The sequence below is a fragment of the Alexandromys fortis genome, unplaced genomic scaffold, assembly GCF_014885135.2.
Source record: "Alexandromys fortis isolate MF-2015 unplaced genomic scaffold, M_Fortis_MF-2015_v1.1 scaffold_41, whole genome shotgun sequence".
Classification (NCBI taxonomy): Eukaryota; Metazoa; Chordata; class Mammalia; order Rodentia; family Cricetidae; genus Alexandromys; species Alexandromys fortis.
Window position 1 is genome coordinate 4,563,993 of NW_026067923.1, and position 20,066 is coordinate 4,584,058.

Consider the following 20,066-nt stretch of genomic DNA (forward strand, 5'->3'; position numbering starts at 1 on the left):
AAGTTATACAGGTATTAAATATTATAGATCAATCGTCATCCATGTTTGTCATACTTATAATTAGACTAATCAGCTTCTTTAGATAAATAGAGATTTCATTCTGCATAAGTAGGTAATCTGCAACCACTTCAAAAATCTTTAAAATATGTCATTTAAATAACTTAGGGTTCTGTTGACATGAGACAGGATTGCTCCTGGCAACACCGATCTATTCCCCCCAAAAAAATGTTGAGCACCAAAAACACTCCACTTAAAGCTTGTGCTTGTTTTCTTCTTGAAGAAATTGGTCTTTAGACAAAAAACTGCCCAAGCCTTGACCACTGACAAAATGTACAATGTCTGGACTGGAAAAACAAAATACAAAAACAACCAACCAACCAACCAACCAAGCCTGCCAAATCTTGCCAAGACAGGGTAAGATGGTTTGAAAATTTGTTCTGTCTCTAAAAATGGTCTGCCTTAACCAATGTTAATATAAGGTCAGGCCTTAATCAATGTTGCTTGCTGAACATTGCAAATGAGATTTTGGATAATTGGCCAGGTAGTCAATTGTCTCTGTCATCTACTGCACATTTTGAAAGCTGCTTGATTGTACTTCCTGCCTACTCAAGTAATATGATTTCTCTTCTCAGGTCCTCAATAGGGCTGAAGATTAGGTAAACATAATGTTTTCCTTTCATGACTTACCCAAGCCATTTCTAATACAAGACTTAAACTACTTAGGATAAAATAATTATTAAAACATTTAACATATTTTTTGCTTAATATTGTTTATACTGGTTATAATTCTAATTTTCATACTTGATATCTGTTCTTATTGTACATAGTTTTATAATGGGTTAAAACTATCTTATTTAGACAAAAGAGAGAGGTAATGGGCAACCTTCTTCAGCCAATGACTTTTGAGAGGCTGGACCAGGTTGGACGTGGCTTTGAGTATCAAAAGGTGTGTGCCTGCCACTCTCTCTCCCTCTGCTCTCATATCTGGATGCTGGATTCTGTTCCTGTTCCCCATTTTGATCTGTTAGTTCTCCTTATTATGCCCTATTCAGACCTAGTGTGAGATTACTTTATTCATATTCCCTTTCATCTGGCACATTCCCCTTCACTTTTCTACTCGTAATGGTCAGTATATGGAACTAGTCTACATGCTTAAAGAAATGGTCGTATATACGTAATAGAGCTGTATTTGGCCATAAATAATAAAATGAAATAATTTGCTATATAATTAATGGAACTAGAAATCATCACACTAAGTAAAATAAGCCAGGTTCACTCACTCAAAAAGGTAAATATTGCATTTACTGTTACCTATGAAGGTATACATGTTATATATGTATATGTTTGTGTATGAAGGAGAGAGTGGAGAAGAGAGGGGGGGGCAGGAGGAGGGATATGCAAGGGAGGGAGTATGGCACAGAAAGATAAAGGGAAAAATAGAGACAAAGTATTTTAGCCTTTAATTTTGGAAAGAAAGACATGAAAGCACAAAGGGTATTATTTGTAGGAGGGAGACAAGTAAGATGGAGAAGGAAAGAGGAAGAAAAATGAATTGTTAAATTGTAATAAATACAACAAATGAATCATTGTGCTTGCACTAATTTAGTTTCAGATTTATCTCTATGCTAGTTGCAATAAACATGCTGAGTTTCCAGCTTCTATTGGTGGCTCTTCATTAGAGTATATATCCCACCTTTTCCCAGCTTTTCTCTGTATGTCCGTCATTTCTTCATCATCTGTTGCCCCAGTCTAGTCAACTCCAAAGCCATAGAGGCCATAGCATAGCATTCCACCTTACATATGGTTCCTGAATCTCACTACCGATGTGCGATTCCCTTCTATATGATGTGAAAATGGTTTATTACCATTAATTAATAAAGAAGCTGATTTGGCCAATACCCTGGCAGAATAGAGCCAGGTGGGCAATCCAAGCACCGATAAAGGAAAAAAAGTAGGCAGAGTCAGAAGACACAAGCACAATCCAGAGAAGCAAGGTATGAGGTAACAAGCCATGAGTCTCATGATAAAATAAACTATTAGAAATTTAAGTTTTAAGAGTTAGTCAATAATAAGTCTGAGATAGTAGTCTGTAATTAATAAATATGGCTGTGGATCCAGGCAGGACAAGAAATATTCAGCTACACATTACTTTTTCTTCTTCTTTCAAGACAGACTGCTTCAATTAAGAACAAAAATAGCTACAGAAATTTGGATCATTACTTTTCTACAATCATTACAGATATACATTTTAAAAATCTCCTTTTAGGGTAATTATTAATCTATTTCTGTATTATGTCTTTAACTCTCATCTACCTATCTATCTGTCTGTCTGTGTGTCTGTCTCTCTACCTGTCTATCTACCTACCTATCTACCTGCATACTTACATAGATCCTGCCCCAAATTTTCTGTTTTCTATAAAATGAATATCCTACTTAGGGTTACTTTTGGTGTAATAAAAAACCATGAACAAAAGCAACTTGGGAGAAAAGGGGATTATTTGCTCATGGGTTCATATAACAAAGCAGTAAGGGCAGCAACTCAAGGTAGGAATCTTGAGGCAGGAACTGAAGATGAGGCCATGGAGGAGTGCTGCTTTCTGGCTTGCTCCACATAGCTTGCTCAGCCAAGATGTAGGACACCCAGGACTACACAGAAAAACCCTGTTTAAAAATACGAAAAGAAAAAAAAAACCCACACATTAAAAACATTAATAACTTTAACAGTCCCATAGTCTTTACTTATTAAAACACATTAAAATTTTAATCCCTTTAAATTTCCAATGTTTTTAAAAATTCAAAATATTCCTCTTTTTGGGTCTGGCTTACCTCACTCAGTATAGTGTTTTCAATTTCCATCCATTTGTATGCAAAATTCAAAAAGTCCTTGTTTTATACTGCTGAGTAGTACGGGGGTGCACCCACACACTGAGACAATGGGGATGTTCTATCGGGAACTCACCAAGGCCAGCTGGCCTGGATCTGAAAAAGCCTGGGATAAAACCGGACACACTGAACATAGTGGACAATGAGGACTACTGAGAACTCAAGAACATTGGCAATGGGTTTTTGATCCTACTGCACGAACTGGCTTTGTGGGAGCCTAGGCAGTTTGGATGCTCACCTTACTAGACCTGGATGGAGGTGGGTGGTCCTTGGACTTCCCACAGGGCAGGGAAACTTGATTGTTCTTTGGGCTGACGAAGGAGGGGGACTTAATTGGGGGAGGGGGAGGGAAATGGGAGGCGGTGGCGGGGAAGAGTCAGAAATCTTTAATAAATAAATAAAAAATTTAAAAAAATAAAAAAATTCAAAATATTTTTTAAAAGTTTCTTGCAAAAATAAAAATTAGGTTAAATACTTTTTTACTTAAAGAGGGAAAAATGGGTGTATAATCACAATCAGGTCAAGGCAAAACCAATGTAAATTACACCGTGTCCAAATTCTGGAATCAACTCAGTTTTCTGTGCTCCTCCCAAGTGTTTGCATGACCTCTGTAGTTCTGTCCTCTGAAGCACATATATTTTGTCTTCTAAGCTCAAGCAGGTGCTACTTCATTGCTACTACTGTCCTTGATGGTCATCCCATGTTGGTGGCATCTATAGAATTCTGGTTCTTCTGCTGCAACTGGCCAGCACTTTCACCGATAATCTCTCTTACATGTTCTTATAGTGTCTTGTCTCAACTTCTCTTTATGACCCCTGTAATCCCAGGTGTTCAACTTCTGCTGAAGTTGCACCTTCGCCAATGGCCTCTTCTGGTCTTTCACAGTGCCAAGCCTCAACTGCTCTCCATGATCCTTATTTCATGCCTTCAGTACTAGTATTACCTGGGTGACCCTTACACTACCACGTTCAGATGCCAGGATAAAGTGCAACCTTGGCTGACCCTGAAATACAGCTTCTTTACTAGTTCTGTTATCTTGTTAATCTTAGCTGGTTCTTCAGCCCCAAATAACCAGAACCATAGAACCTTAATTCAAAAATAACAAATGACCCCAATAAAAACTTTAAACATCTCTCTGAAACTTCAGAAGCCAGGCCTCCATCATCAACATTGCTCCCAAAATAATTATATTCCAAGTTCCAATAGAACAGCTCACTTTGTTCTAAACACTCAATGCCCAAATTTCTAGAATTCTTTCACAATAGTGCCCCCTGCTAAAGGGAAAAAAAATGGTCAGGTCTGTCATAACAATACCCCACTAACAACTTGTCTTAGGATTTTCATTGCTGTGATGAAACACTATGACCTAAAGCAACTTGGGAAGTAAAACGATTATTTTCCTCACAGTTCCATATAACAAAGCAGTAATGGCAGGGACCTGGAGGCAGGAACTGATACAGAGGCTGGGGTGTTGTTTACAATTGCTCTTCGTAGCTGGCTCAGTTAGAATGCAGGATCACAAGCTCAGGGAGGGAACTGCTCAAGATAGTTTGGGTCATAACCCATCAATCATTAATTAAGAAAATACTCTACAGGCTTGTCTACTGCCTGGTTATACATATTTTAGGCTACTTCCTCTCAGAGGACGTTGTCTTATGACAAATTGACATAAAGTTTTTCAGCATGATTTAACCTCCAGGTTCCTAAATCAGGATTTTATTGACACAGTAAGAAAAATGGCTTTAAAGAAAATGAATAGCACGTTGATGACACCAATTGCACTGATGTAAATAGAAACAGAATCAGTGTTCTATGTCTTCCTAAATACTAAACCTCGGTTAGACTGTAAATAAAACTAAATTTTTGGATTATTTTTAATTCATTCCATTCACCCAAACACTGAGATTTTGATACTATGCTTAATCACTTTATAGTCAAGCCATAAAGACATAATGTAATTTCTACCTATATGTGATGATACCACAATTATATTTAAAATACCATAACACACTTTTTCTATGCTTTTCTAGGTAGTCATATTCATCAAAAGCACTGTAGTCTTCCATCCATAAACACACAGAACGTAAAAGTAGAAAAGAGAATTTCAATATCAATTTTGTCATCAAAACATCTCCTTAACATTGGTAAATATAAATTATAAATAGTGCCAATATGAAAGAAATAGAAAAGTCATCTTTTTGGTGAGAAACACTATTTTGTGAGTACATAAAATGTCAAAAGTCATAGAGTTCTCCTTATTTTCATTAACAAACACTGGGGATGGATGATTAGATCAGTTGGTTGGATCTCAGAATCAACAGAAACCTTACAGTGATTTTAAGCTTTGTGCATCTTTGAAGGAAATTCAATGAAAGTCACCAAACCAAACTCATGAAGAGTTCTTTTTGTTTTTACAGGGTCCAACTTTTCTCTCTGAAGCCATTTTTCCTAAACACGCAACCAAAATTGAAGATGTTGATCCATCTTTCAGACTCCATGAAGCCATTACTAAGGTGAGAATGTCTCTGCATCTTACAAGTGAGGAAATGTTCTTTTATGTTGTTTGTGTATGCTACTGTTTGTTGGGGGAGGTGAGGAAAGGAGAATGTCAAGAAAAGTCAAGAGAATGCTCTTAAAGTAGTAAAGATGATAACAGATAAAATCTTTCAAGATATAGCTTGTGACTAATGGTTTATAAAAATATAAATCCTCAGTAAAACAATTAGCACTTGCTCTTAATATGAAACTGTTTGTCTTTTATTTTAAATGCATGGCTACTTCAGATGACCATAAAAATAGGTTGTCTAGCTTTTCCATCCAAAGTTTTATTTTAATATGTTTACTTATTGAACTTCTGATTATTTAATTTGTGTGCATGTGTATGTGAAATATGGAAATGCACAGGTGTCATTGTGTACTTGTGAAGAGGAAATAGTGGTAACTTTTAGTTGTTTCTTGCCATCCACCATGTTGTCCTAGATATGAAACTTGGGTTGTCAGGCTTTGCAATGGATGCCTTTGCCCTGAGCCACCTTACTGTCCTGTCTGTTACACATTTTACTTTCAGTAAAGAAGGGTTTGCTCTCTCAGGTGAAGGACTGGATTTACAAGGAATATTTCTACTGCCTATTTTTAGTCATAATTTCATTATTTAAAGAAAACTAAGTTTTCCAGTGTGGAGAAAATAAATTTATGATTCCTGATATCAAATAGCATTCTATGAATTTTTACGTTTACAATTATTTATCTAACCTGTCAAAGCCTGCCTCTTCAGGATAGACTTTGCAGGATATATTGATATTTCAGTGCCATTAAAATAATCCATATTTATATATGCTTACTAGAATAATTTAATCATCTTTAAATCTTAGCAAAATGTGACAAACTGTTTTTATTCTTCACAAAGGGAACTGTGGTAAACTGACCCAACCCCAGCATCCGACATAAAAAAAAAAAACAACTTAAAATTCAGAGAGTGGGGGAGTCTAGATCTGTCTCCTGAGGTCTAAGAACTCTGTAAATTTATTTTTGAATCTCTAAAAATAAGTGAAGCTTGAATTACAATCTGCATAATTTTTTTCTAGGCTCATAATACTTATCATGTTTTCTTTAACAATCAACTCTAGTTAGCTGAATTCCGTTTTACTACTTTCATCTTTCTATTCCAAATTATTATTTATATAAACTAGGGGAAAGTTATCACCAAGTACTTTCTCAGCATTTAAAATACTAGCTGTATTTCTAACACTTAGAAATTATATATCTATCTTACACAAAATATTATATACACATGTACAAATGAAGATATAGGAATCTAAATGGATAAAATAGATTTTTCCTCTGTATATATAAATGTATGCATGATAGTCACTTAAAAGTCTGGGTACTTGGTCTGCATTTGTTTGTTATTTTTAAGCTAAGAATTAGAGGACTGTAAAATGATGAAATATTTTTCTGTATTTCTTGCTCTCTGCTGATTATAAAAATCAAGGGCATTTGTGAAAGGGCAGCTTGAAACTGCATCAATATCAGATACACAATAAGATGGCATACCTGATGAAACCTCCAGAGACAAAAAGTGCTTGACTTTACCTTAGAGTATAAATGCATGCTAGCTGTAGGTGACAGTTTGTTTGTTCCTGACTGCTCAGCCCTGAAAAATAATCACACAAAAATTATATTATTTAAATCACTGCTTGGCCTATTAGCTCTTGCTTCTTATTGGCTAGCTCTTGCATCTAAATTTAACCTATTTCTATTAATCTGTACATCACCACGTAGCTGTGGCTTAACAGCAAGATTCTGGCTTATCTGTTCCTGGTGGTGGCTACATGGTGTTTTCTTGAATCCACCTTCTTTCTCCCATCATTCAATTTAGTTTTCCCTGCCTAACTCTACTCTCTCCCATCGTAGGTCAAGGCAGATTCTTTATTCATTAATGGTAATCACAGCATACAGAGGGGAATCACACATCACATGCTGATTCCAGGTAGCTCAGGGCTTCACTGCACAAAAGAAATAGAAATGCTGATCCACTTTAGAAAGAGATGAGTGAGTAAACAGGGGCCATAAACATAGCCTGAATACCAACATATGTTTAGTAGTCCATGGGATACTGACTTAAGAGACCTTTAGAGAATGAGACACATTTCTTCCTTTGTGTTCTACATGTGTTTTCTAATACATTTGGTGCTAATCAGGTATTTCATTACACCATTAGGGAATATTGGGAAGAATTCCTTGCCTGAACATAAAACTAAGCAAAGGAAGTACTGAAGTCAGAGTTCTATGAAAGTTTTTGACAGCTTAATATTCTTTTTTTATTTTTTTTAAATATAATTTTTATTGAAAAAAAAATTTCCGCCTCCTCCCCGCCTCCCATTTCCCTCCCCGTCTCCCTTTTCCCCCCTCCTCCCTCTCCACTCCCCCTCCCCCCACTCCTCTCCCCCTCCCTCTCCAGTCTGAGGGGCAGTCAGGGTTCCCTGCCCTGTGGAAAGTCCAAAGTCCTCCCCGCTCCATCCTGGTCTAGGAAGGTGGACATCCAAACTGGCTAGGCTCCCACATAGCCAGAACATACAAACCCAGTGCCATTGTCCTTGGCTTCTCAGCAGCCCTCATTGTCCGCCATATTCAGAGTCCGGTTTTATCCCATGCTTTTTCAGTCGCAGTCCAGCTGGCCTTGGTGAACTCACAATAGATCAGCCCCACTGTCTCCGTGGGTGGGTGCACCCCTCGTGGTCCTGACTTCTTTGCTGCTCACTGTCACTAAGACAAAAAGGCAACCCACTGACTGGGAGAAGATCTTCACCACCCCCGCAACAGACAAAGGTCTGATCTCCAAAATATATAAAGAACTCAAGAAACTAGACTTTAAAATGCTAATTAACCCAATTAAAAAATGGGGCACTGACCTGAACAGAGAATTCCCAACAGAAGAAATTCAAATGGCTAAGAGACACTTAAGGTTATGCTCAACCTCCTTAGCGATCAGGGAAATGCAAATCAAAACAACTTTGAGATATCATCTTACACCTGTCAGAATGGCTAAAATCAAAAACACCAATGATAGCCTTTGCTGGAGAGGTTGTGGAGAAACAGCTTAATATTCTTACCCAATGTAAATTATTCCACTAAAGTCTTCAGAGTTCCTGCATTCGCATTGCAAACATAGACAAAGGGAAGAAATTACATTTCTGGAGTTCATTCTTAAATAACAAATAGCAGTAATGGGGAGCTGTACAGGGGAATAGTTAATATTATGTGCCTTGATGCTAAGATCCAGTTTCTTCATCATCAACAGCAACAAAAACACTTGGCAAATATAGATGCATTAACCATAATACATACCTTGGAAACACAGAGCAAAGGTTGTTGTTCTATTAACCCTAGCAAATCTTAAAATTTTAAAATTTAATTTTGTTTTATTATTAACACAAAATGGAAGAAACTCAGCTATCTATTTTCACTAGCAATATGAGACCAAAAGGAATGATGTTAACATTTTCTCAACAAATTTGATATGCTTGTGATCAAGCACACATTAACATTCAAACTTAAAGATCTAACTTCTTTAAAGAAGATTATCTGTGTTTTCTGAATTGTGATTATATGCAAGGGCAAAAACATAGTCCTCTATTGTCTTTCTATGTATCTAGTTATCATTTGTAGCTTATAGATATGGAAAAAATATGGACATTGAGTATAAATTGTGTTTTTTGGAGAATGAAGGGTCTCAGAATATTGTATCAGTAAATGGTTTGATTACTGTGTGTCATCAATGAAAATTTTACATAGCAGTGTGGTTAAAAAGTAACACTCATCTGAATTAAGAAAAAGATATAAACATATGATTTTTTACTAATTATCACAAAATGATACTGAGATAAAAAGGATAGTAGATAAATTACAAAGCATGATTGGTATTGGTTTTAAATACTGTCATTTAACATGAGTAGTGAAAGAGGGAAATTAGCCAATATTGAAGTATTTTCAAGATATTGAATGCAATAGCAGTTTCGAAGGTTCATATCTTAAGTTATTTTAGTCAGAGTTTATTTCCACACAGTACTGACAAAAGAGTTAATGGTGTGTTAGTACCTGTAAGCAATCACCATCTCCTAGCAAGCAACTATTTATATTTTAGATCTTTGCTAAAGAACACAACTGTACTTTTATATCAATGTAAATTGTCTATGTACTAAAAGGTAAACTGTTTGTGATTAGTGTTTTTCTTCCTCTATCCTATACTTTAAAATAAACCAGCTATCCCTATACACGGGCATAAATGGAAACTTGACAGCGGGTTTTCATTGTTGTCCTCTAAGGCTTTATTTTTTTCACTGTCTTTGAAACTTTCTTGCCGTTTTTCTTTTTGATATAAAACACAGAACCCTAGAAAGTAATGAAGGAGACCTCATAATGATGCCAAAAGGAGCAATTATGGCTTCATCTGTCAAGTGCTAGGTAAAGTGGGTAAAGAGAGACACATACTGCTGTAGGTGGTGAGGGGCTGTAGGGAGACACGTGCAGTGAGTGGTGAAGAAGCTCTTCCTACTCTCCAGTGCCTTCATCTTACACATCACATTTCAGTTTTTTAGTTATCATAAAACACAAACTAATTTCTTCAAAGACTAAAACATGAATAAATACAAGGAAAAATTTTACCTACTTAACCCTTTAATAAGCACATAAAAATCACCATGTACCTAACATTTTAAATAATTTTCTTTCTCCTTCTACACTTTTTCTAAATTTTTAACAATTGTAATGGTTGATACTGTCTCTTTAAGAGACAAGCTTCCCCTATCCGCCACTTCCCCCAGCCCCATCTACTGCTAAGGCAGGCAGATTTTCCTTCTGCTTCCAGTCTGAGCCTTTCCTTTTCTGTATCTCTCCCAAAGAGGTAGCTGTTGCTGTGGCTCCCCCTCCTGTTTCTTTCCTCATCCCCTATCTCCCTATCTCTCCCCTTCTTTTCCATAACCCACTAAATAAATATCCAACCTCACTCTGCATGGCATGCCATACATATGCACCTTAGTATCTCACCTACTATGTGGCTCCTTGCCTGCCTGGGACTGGCTGACTTCATGGCCCACCATGGTCTCAGGGCCTGCTGCCCACTGCTGCACCTGGGAACCTGCAGCATTTTTATTTTTACCATTACAACAATTATCTCACAAATTGTTATTAACTACCAGGACATTCCTATTCATTGACAATAGTTCCTACAAAGGAATGCATCTGTAGATCATTTTAATGTTACATGCCAAAGGAAAGAGTTAATGACAATGATAAAATGTGGTAGAATCAAAAGCAGAGGAAGGAAATCAGTTTGAGATGGTTGCTGCATTGCACATTCTCAACACAGGAAAAGAACAGACCAGAATATATGGAGAATCATTCACCAAAGAAGGAGCATTCAAGGAATGTAAGGCAATTATTCACCTCTAATATTCTGAAATTCATTGAAGGTGATTTAAATTAGATGTTGGTAACAATCTGTGTAAAGCACTGATATATACTTTAAAAACATATGGCAAATTTGAGAAACTATCTTAAAAATGACCATCAGCAAGGACAGCCTGTTCTACAAATAAAGTTCCAGGATAGCCAGGGAACTGGCTATTGTTAGACAGAAAAACCGTCTCAAAACAAAAATGACCATTAAGTTGTAGGATGTGAGACATAAACAGAGTCCAGATAGAGGGTATTCTACTAATTTTGCCTTAGCAAAGTGAAACTAGTGATCAGCCATTAGGAAAATTCTCTTGTATGGTGCCACAAAATAGTCAGAAGAACTAGCTCAAGTTCTGAGCTTACCTGGGAATATGGAAAAATTTGTTTCAATTAAGAAAACTGTCTTTTTTTTTAAAGAAAAAAAATACATACAACTCCAAGCCAGGGACCTCTGCAAGAATATATCTAGACTGGTATTTATAGAAACAGGTCAAAGTCAGCAACTTAGGCTAGAGCAGGCCTGAGACAGCAAACTCCAAGGGAGTAGAACAAAGCCTGGGAACACTGAGCGACCTCCAGGAACATAGAATGACCAAAGGGGTAACTAGAACCATGGCACTAACTGTGCCATGAGGACCAACCATTTGAGCCTTGGATTCATTGACACCTAGAAGATTAATCAATAAAAATCACTGAAAGCCTCAAACACACCTATGAGAGGAAAAGAAGAATATAAATGGTAAGAACACATGCAACACCACAAAGAGCAACATAACACCAGTAAAACCTAAAGACCCTACAACAGAACGACTTGAGCAACCAACTATAAATGAAGCAAAAGAAAATGACCAAAAAAAAAAATAACTTCAGGAGAATGTTTAAAACTCTTAAAGAGGAAATGAGAAATTCCCTCAAAGAAATGAAGGAAAAGACAAACAAAACATTGGATGACATCAGCAAATCCCTCAGGGAAAACCAAGCAAAAGAAATAAAGCATATGAAAGAAACTATTCAAAACTTGCAAACTGAAATAGAGACAATAAAGAAAACAAAAGCCAAGGGAATTATGGAAACAGAAATCATGGGGAAATGATCAGGTACTACAAACACAAGAGATGGAAGAGATAATCTCAAGTGCTGAAGATATAATAGAGGAAATAGACTCATCAGTCAAAGAAAACATTAAATCTAACAAAAGCTTAACCCAAAATATCCAGGAAAAATGGGACACTATGAAAAGGCCAAACTTAAGAATAATAGGTATAGAAGAAGGAGAAGAATTTCAACTCAAAAGAACAGAAAGTAGATTTAACAAAATCATAGAAGAAATTGTTTCCATCCTAAAGAAAGATATGCCCATGAAGATACAAGAAGCTTACAGAACACCAAATAGGCTGGATCCAAAAAAGACCCCTCATCACATAATAATCCAAACACTAAACATACAGAGTAAAGAAAGAATATTAAGAGTTGCAAAGGAAAAAGGCCAAGTAACATATAAAGGCAGACCTGTCCGAATTATATCTAACTTTTCATTGGAGACAATGAAAGCCAGAAGGTCATAGTCAAGTGTTATGCAGACATTAAGAGAACATGGATGCCAGCACAGACTACTATACCCAGCAAACCTTTCAATCACCATAAAAGGACAAAACAAGATATTCCATGACAAAACCAGATTTAACCAATACCTAGCCACAAACCCAGCCCTACACAAAATACTAGAAGAAAAACTCCAACCCAAGAAAGTTGGCTACATCAACAAAATCACAGACAATTGATGGTCTCATAGCAGCAAATACCAAAGAAAGGGAAAACACACAAATTAACATCACCAACAACAAAAACTAAATTAACAGGAGATAGCAATCACTGGTCACTAATATTCCTCAATATAAATGGACTCAACTCACTTATAAAAAGACACAAACTAACAGATTGGATATGAAATCAGAATATACCCTTCTGCATACAAAAAAAAAAAACACACCTCATCCTCAAAGATAGACATCATCTCAGAGTAAAGTGTTGGGAAAAAAAATTCCAATCAAATAGACCTAAGAAACATGCTGGTGTAGCTATCCTAATATCTAACAAAATAGACTTCAAACTAAAATCAATCAAAAGTGAAAAAAAAGGACATTTCATATTAGTCACAGGAAAAATCCATCAAGAGGAAATCTCATCTATGCCCCAAACACAAGGGCATGCTCATATGTAAAAGAAACACTTATAAAGCTTAAATCACACACTAAATCCCACACACTAATTGTGGGAGACTTCATTACTCCTCTCTCACCACTGAATAGATCAGTCAGACAAAAAAATGAACAGAGAAATAAAGGAACTAACAGATGTTATGACTCAAATGGACTTAGCAGACATCTATAGAATATTCCATCCAAACAAAAAAAGATATACCTTCTCAGCAGCTCATGGAACTTTCTCAAAAATTGACCACATACTTGGTAACAAAACAAACCTCAAAAAATACAAAAAATTGAAATAACAACATGGATGTTATTAGATCACCATGGTTTAAAACTAGAAGTCAACAGCAATACTAATTCCAGAAAACCCACAAAATCATGGAAATTAAACAATGCTAATCAATTAGTCAAGGGAGAAATTTTAGGAAGAATGACTACCATTCAAAAGGTGATTTGCATTGCATAGTAGTGAAGTTTCTGTTAATTTATGTTTTTTATGGGGAACATTGTCAATCCAAGTGGCTGAATTATTATAGGATATGTAATATTATTATTGGATGTCTAATAATGTTATAAGATATCTACTATTATTTTAGTATAGCTAATATTAATATATGATATTTAGTGTTATTACAGAATATCTAATATTGTTTCATAATATCTTATATAGGATATCTAATATTACTTTATTATATCTAATATTGTTGCTGGATATCTAATATGATATGATGAGTGTCCTCAGAAATATTGTTTTGAAATTAGTTTACTTTTTTCTATACCTATATTAATGTCTAAATATGATCCTTTATTAAGAATTTTGAGTGATACAATGTCACACAAAAAGTAGCTGGAAGACCTGATATTCCTTCTTACTATACATGTAGAAAAATTATCTCAGTGAGGTTAAATTTTAGAGGAAGGAGCTGTTTGAATAAAACTTTCAAGTGGAGATTAATAGTTTTTATATCATTTGCATTCAGAAAATACAGTAGTAGTTTGTCTTTTCATAGATAAAAGTTTTCATTCAATTTTTAGTAATGTTTAAAAATTAGTGGAAATTTCACTAAGGACAAAATCAACGTTGACTTTTCAATCATTTCAGGTTGATGTAAATTTTGTATGGCTATTGGTTACTTTTTGAAATAAAATAGTTACTGCTGTATTTACTAATATCTTAATATATTATCCTAGATCCATGATATTGAAATGTAAATCTGTTTTAAAAGATCAAATATTATGTTTTCTCTTCTTTTGGAGAAGGTCTAGCTGAAAAGTTCAGTCTGGCCTGGAATTAACAATTCTTCTTCCTCAGCCTCTGAGTTCTGGAGTTACAACCTTATGCTTTCATGGGTGATTTAATTATTTGTTTATTTCTGTTTTTTATTTCATGTTTCAAAGGCATGCTTTTCTCTTGAAGCTAGTAAAGTTTTAGGGGATGTCTTAAAACTAGCACAAAATCTGACCATCATTCCTAACCTGGATGAGCAAACATCAGCATTTTTAGAGTGCTCTTAAGTGGGTGATGGATTGTTTGGATAAAATGTAAGAAATATTACTTTTAGGAAATAAAGTGCGAGGCTATTTATGGTCCGGTATATACTTTTACTGCATTTGTACTTCCATGTATACATTTTAATTCATTATATATATATGGATTAAAAGGTTTTATATGAAAATCAATTTTCCATGTTGTATGAACTTAGTGATATTAGATGTAAAATGTCTCTGTGGAGAGCTTCACTCCATGCTTTCATGAAGTGCACTAAAACAGACACTAGCCCAGGGAAGTATTTTCAATGCAGAAATTGCATGTTGTAAAGAAAACTGTGGGTTAGAGCTACTCAAGGGAGATGGTAGTATATTAAAAAATAACCCTTCATGCTTTCAGAACAAAACATTATAGGTATGTTTTCTTCACAAATGTATAATTAAACTCAACATCTTCTTTTAATAAAATTGGAGCTTGCATTGTGGTTATGACTTTTATGTGGAAAGCTTTAGTTTACTGTTTTTCATTATACTATAAAACGTTATAGCTTCTAAAGGAATCCCTTAGATGATCAGTTTTTCTCGTTTTGGTTTTATTACCTAAAAGGTGACTACTATATGAAATGTATTAACATTTAATCTACTTTATTAAAAAAGTTAATTATCAACATAGATATTGTAGTCAATGCTACAGTGTTAAAAGTTATTAGTGCATTATAAGATATGAAAGTAGAAAGACTGTTACTGTTTGAGTGTATATTTTACTAAGTTTTAAATATGATGACTGGTGTTTCAGATCATTTACTGCTTTTCTGTAAGCAGAACTTGAGATTGGTTTCTACCACTCATATTACATATCTCATAACCACCTATAACTTCATTTCTGGGGGATCCAACATCTTCTTGCCCCATAAACCCTTGTACATGCATGTATAAATGTATACACACAAATGCATGAAAGAAAGAAAAACAGGAGCTTTAAATGAACAGAAAATAAAAATGCTGACTTCAACCTTTATTTAAGTAGCAAAATACTGACATCTGTGCAAGGTACACCACAGAAGGAAGCAATTTGGTGACAAAGTAGAGAAAGTGACTTTAAATAGTGTGAAAACTTTGACGCACAATAAATGTATTTCAGGAAGTTTTCACATCTAACTCAGGAAGCGGTAGCTCATTAAGTACACTGATATATTTGGCGATAGTTTCATTTTGTGTTATATATATATACATATATATGTGTGTGTGTGTGCTTCTTATTTTGAGAATCTGCCAAGAAAATGAAAGTAAATTTCTATTTTGTGTTCCACATTTCTCATTTACTCTAAAGTGGATTTTATGTGTTTTCACACCAGTCTTGGACAATGTCATTCTCAAAGTCAGCTAGAAGTATGCTGACAGAGAGCATTGTAACCAGAGCATAAAAGGTGGGCCCAAGAGAATAAGGTCAAATGCCTTTTCAAAAAGTGCTGTTGAAGCAAACTTATATAATAAAGAGATTTAATAGCTCTAGGCACTCTCTACTTATTAAGAAAAGAATCTAACTTATGTGGATGACCTGTGCAGACTCTTGGAATCTGTAATAATAGACTTTAGTCTTAGCAGTTCAGAAGGCCCCATTGTCCCATAGGTGAGTGAAGTACCAGCTGGCCATCTGTGCAAATGTGTCCACACAGAAGCTCCTGTAGTAAGAACTAATCAGTGGCACAGACGCTCATTGTCACCTCCTCCAGATTTACTCCTTGCACTCCCCCTCCATCTGCTAGGGTCTCTAAATTCCATACAGATGTTTTTGGGGTTTTGTTTGGTGAACTGAACTTTATTTCTGTATATATGTACATGATCTTGGAATTCTGTGGAAACTGATCCAATTGTAGATTATCGTTAGCTTGAGATGTGATGATTCTTTAAACACTGTACGTCATGTGTTAAAGCCATCAGTATTTTAGTATAGAATAAACTATATTTTATGAGAGTACAGGCCATTTTTAGAACTGACCAAAGTATAATTTGAATAAATCAACCAAAACTGTACTTACTTGTGTATTATCATTGAGAAACAATACTCATTTTGGCCCAGTTAGGATTTACTTACTAATATATCCTTTTCCTTTTGGAAAATTAAGCTGTACAACTTTACTGATTGAATCTATATTGACCTTATATCACTTAATAGAAATTCATATACTAAATTTTATACCGTTGAAAATAAAATATTGATGAGTAATCACAACTATATACCTGAGTCATTCAGAAGAATTACAACCCTTGTAATTAGTAACTTTTAACAAATAAGGAATATGATAACTTATTTTAAAGCTGTTTGTTCAATGATCAAAATATTGCATATCAGAATTTTTTTCTGCTATTATCTTATTCAGTACATGTACACATCTTATTCAATGGAATATAGAAATTCTGTTAAAATATAAGTGATAAAACTACAATAGACATATTTTATTAAAGTTTCAAAGACAGAATTTTATTTGTTATCTGTTATAATTTTATGTCTGTCTTTATGTTGACTGTTGACAAGTTTAATTTCTCTATAAGAAAATGTGTTTAGTATACATTAAATTTGTATCTGTGATGCTATGCCATGCTATTCTCTATCAGTGATACAACCTTATCAAAGCTGGAAAGGGACTCTTTTCAGGTATCTTTCCCAAAGAACAAGGATCTGATTTCTTGGGAGAAAGAAATGATTCAATAGTTAAATACTTGTCTTATGAATATGAGGACACATTTAATTCTGGATGAGAGTGGAAGGCATTCCTAATTTCCACTTGAGGAGGTAGGGAAGGAATACACAGAGAAACCAGAAAGTGAGACTAGTTGTTTAGGTGGGATCTGTATTTGGTTGAGAGACACTGCCTAAAAACATAAAGGTGGAGAACAATGAGAAAACTAGGCTTGCACAGGCAGGGTCATCCACATGTACTCCCTTGTTAGTATACACACAAACACACACACACACACACAGAGAGAGAGAGAGAGATGTGTATATATCCTCTATCATATATACATATAAAAATGAATGCTGATTTCTAGAAAACCACAGCAAAAATGACATCTACAGTATTGTAGTCATTTGAATTGACATTGCACTCTATTTTGTGAAGACAAAGAAATGAACTATATTAGTTTACATAGATTGTTACTGTAGGATGAGATTTAGGTCACATTAAGTAATCTTGATTAGAAATGGGTGGGGTTGAAGTCATCTAATGCCAAACATCTGGCTACTAAAAGTCACATGAGTTACAGGGCAGCTGTAGTGTTTCAGAAAGCTGTTATTTATTATAAGTAAATACGGGGTAAGAACCATTGCTTTAAAAAATGCTGAACCAGTGATGGACAATGAAGAAAATTTTGATATGAGAGTGATGTACACTTTGTATTATCCTTGGAATGGATTAGGGGGTGAATTTTTTATCATTTTTTTTAGATATTGAAAAAAATTTCCGCCTTCTCCCCGTTTCCCATTTCCCTCCCCCTCCTCCCACACATCACCCCTCCCCTCACTCCCCTCCCCCTCTCCCCACTTCTATCCCCCTCCCCCCACTCTATCCCCCCTCCCTCTTAAGACTGAAGAGCAGTCCAGATTCCCTGCCCTGTGGGAAGTCCAAGGTCCTCCCACTTCTATCCAGGTCCAGGAAGGTGAGCATCCAAACAGGCTAGGCTCCCACAAGGCCCTATCCTATAGACATACTGATGAATATCTTGCATATCACCTTAGAACCTTCATCTGGCGATGGATCAAGATAGAGACAGAGACCCAAATTGGAGCACCGGACTGAGCTCCTAAGGTCCAAATAAGGAGCAGAAGGAGGGAGAATAGGGGGTTAATTTTTAAAGAAGAAAATCATCCATAAAGTGAGCTAGAAAAGCTGAATTTGATACAGAGCTTCCTTGTTCATTATGAAGACTTGTGTATATTTCAGAAGAATTAGAAAACACTTCTGTTTATTTTCAAGCAACTACCTTTACCTTCCCCTTGGTGAATGCCAAACATATTTATCTCAAACTCTGAATTGTCGTCAATACATTATTTTTTGTGGCTACCTTAAATTGACTGGATTTGACAGATGAAAAGACCTGACTACTGTATGGGTCTAAAATGCTCATCAGTGAGCGGTGGTGCTTGCAGCTTTGACTAATGATTAATTTAAGAAGCCTCAATAATGTCATGAGTTTTTCAGGCACATGTATTAGCCAAGGGAATTAATACCATTTTTTGATGGTAACTTTCATTCAAAATACTAGACACTGATAAAAATGCAGTGTGTTTTAAAACACAATATCTTGTTTTAAAGATATTAATGTACTCAAGGCCAGCGTGATCTACAGAGCTAGTTGTAGGATGGCCAGGGCTACACAGAAACAACATATCTCAAAAAATTAAAAACAAAACAATAGTGCATTTATTAGTCTTTCAAATGTGATATTGTTTTCATGTACAGCATGTTTTGTGGTATTTTTTAGATTTATTTTTTCTAGTTGGCATATAAAATAATAAATCTCATAACATCCTTATATTTGTATATCATTATACTTCATGCTGTTCAGTCTACTCCCCTCTCCATATCTTGCTGGTCCTCTTCCTTAGCACTGATAGTGACCCCTTCTTCCTTGATCTCACATGTATCCCATGGCCTTCTCCTGTTTCCCTTCACATTACAGTTTTACAGTTCTTTCAACCCACTCTCCAAGAAACCTTTATATTTCATTCCCTACATACCTGCACGCACACACACACACACACACACACACACACACACACACACACATACAAATGAATACTCATACTCTTATATACACATGAAGGCATAAGTCACAAACAATCCCACACCAGTTTGGAATTATGATTAATAGAATGGTTATTTATTTAAAGGGGTAAACTTATAGATCACCGTCCCAGACAACAGCCCTCTGCACAATTGCCTAGTCGCCAGAAGCAGAGCTGGAAGCCAGAGAGAGAGAGCTGAGAGAAGTGGCCGCTTCTTTAAAGGGAGAGAGATCACATCCCAATGGGCTGGTATCTTAGTGGTTATTGGCTGAAGGAGTGGAAGGAGCTCCTGCAACACCTCCCCCTTTTGTTTAAGTAAGAGAGTTCTAAACCTACTATGAAATTATATACAATAAGTACAAATATCCTATTCTAACTAGCTTAAGTATTATATAATAAATAGCTTGGCCAAGTCATGAGTGGAAAGTAATTATATTTATATAGTCTTCAACCCCATCGAAGATCTGAGAAAAGAAATAATATTACCTGAGTAATTAGGAAGTGCAATCAAACAACTTCCAAAACATGCAACAAATCACAGAGACAATTAGCTACCTGGGCAATCACCCAAGGTCACATTTGCAGCGTTGAAGCAACCAACTTTGGCTAAGGTCTAACATAACTGACATACCATTTTCAAAGGCAAGAAACTTGTCAGAATTATCTTACCCTGTCTTGGCAGGATATGACAATCCTGTTTTTTTTCCATTCATGGATACTCTATGGTTGAGGTATGGGCA

The 20,066-nt window shown here is 35.5% G+C and overlaps 1 protein-coding gene across 6 annotated transcripts in view; it reads left to right on the forward strand.

Annotated features, from left to right (window-relative positions):
• The window catches only part of Naaladl2 (N-acetylated alpha-linked acidic dipeptidase like 2), a 1,236,187-nt gene that overhangs the window by 1,046,321 nt on the left and 169,800 nt on the right, over nt 1–20,066 (forward strand). For all 6 annotated transcript variants that reach the window (XM_050142050.1, XM_050142054.1, XM_050142052.1 and 3 more), the window contains one exon: nt 5,301–5,396. In XM_050142050.1, the coding sequence (XP_049998007.1) occupies nt 5,301–5,396 (96 nt within the window). The remainder of the gene's footprint in view (nt 1–5,300; nt 5,397–20,066) is intronic.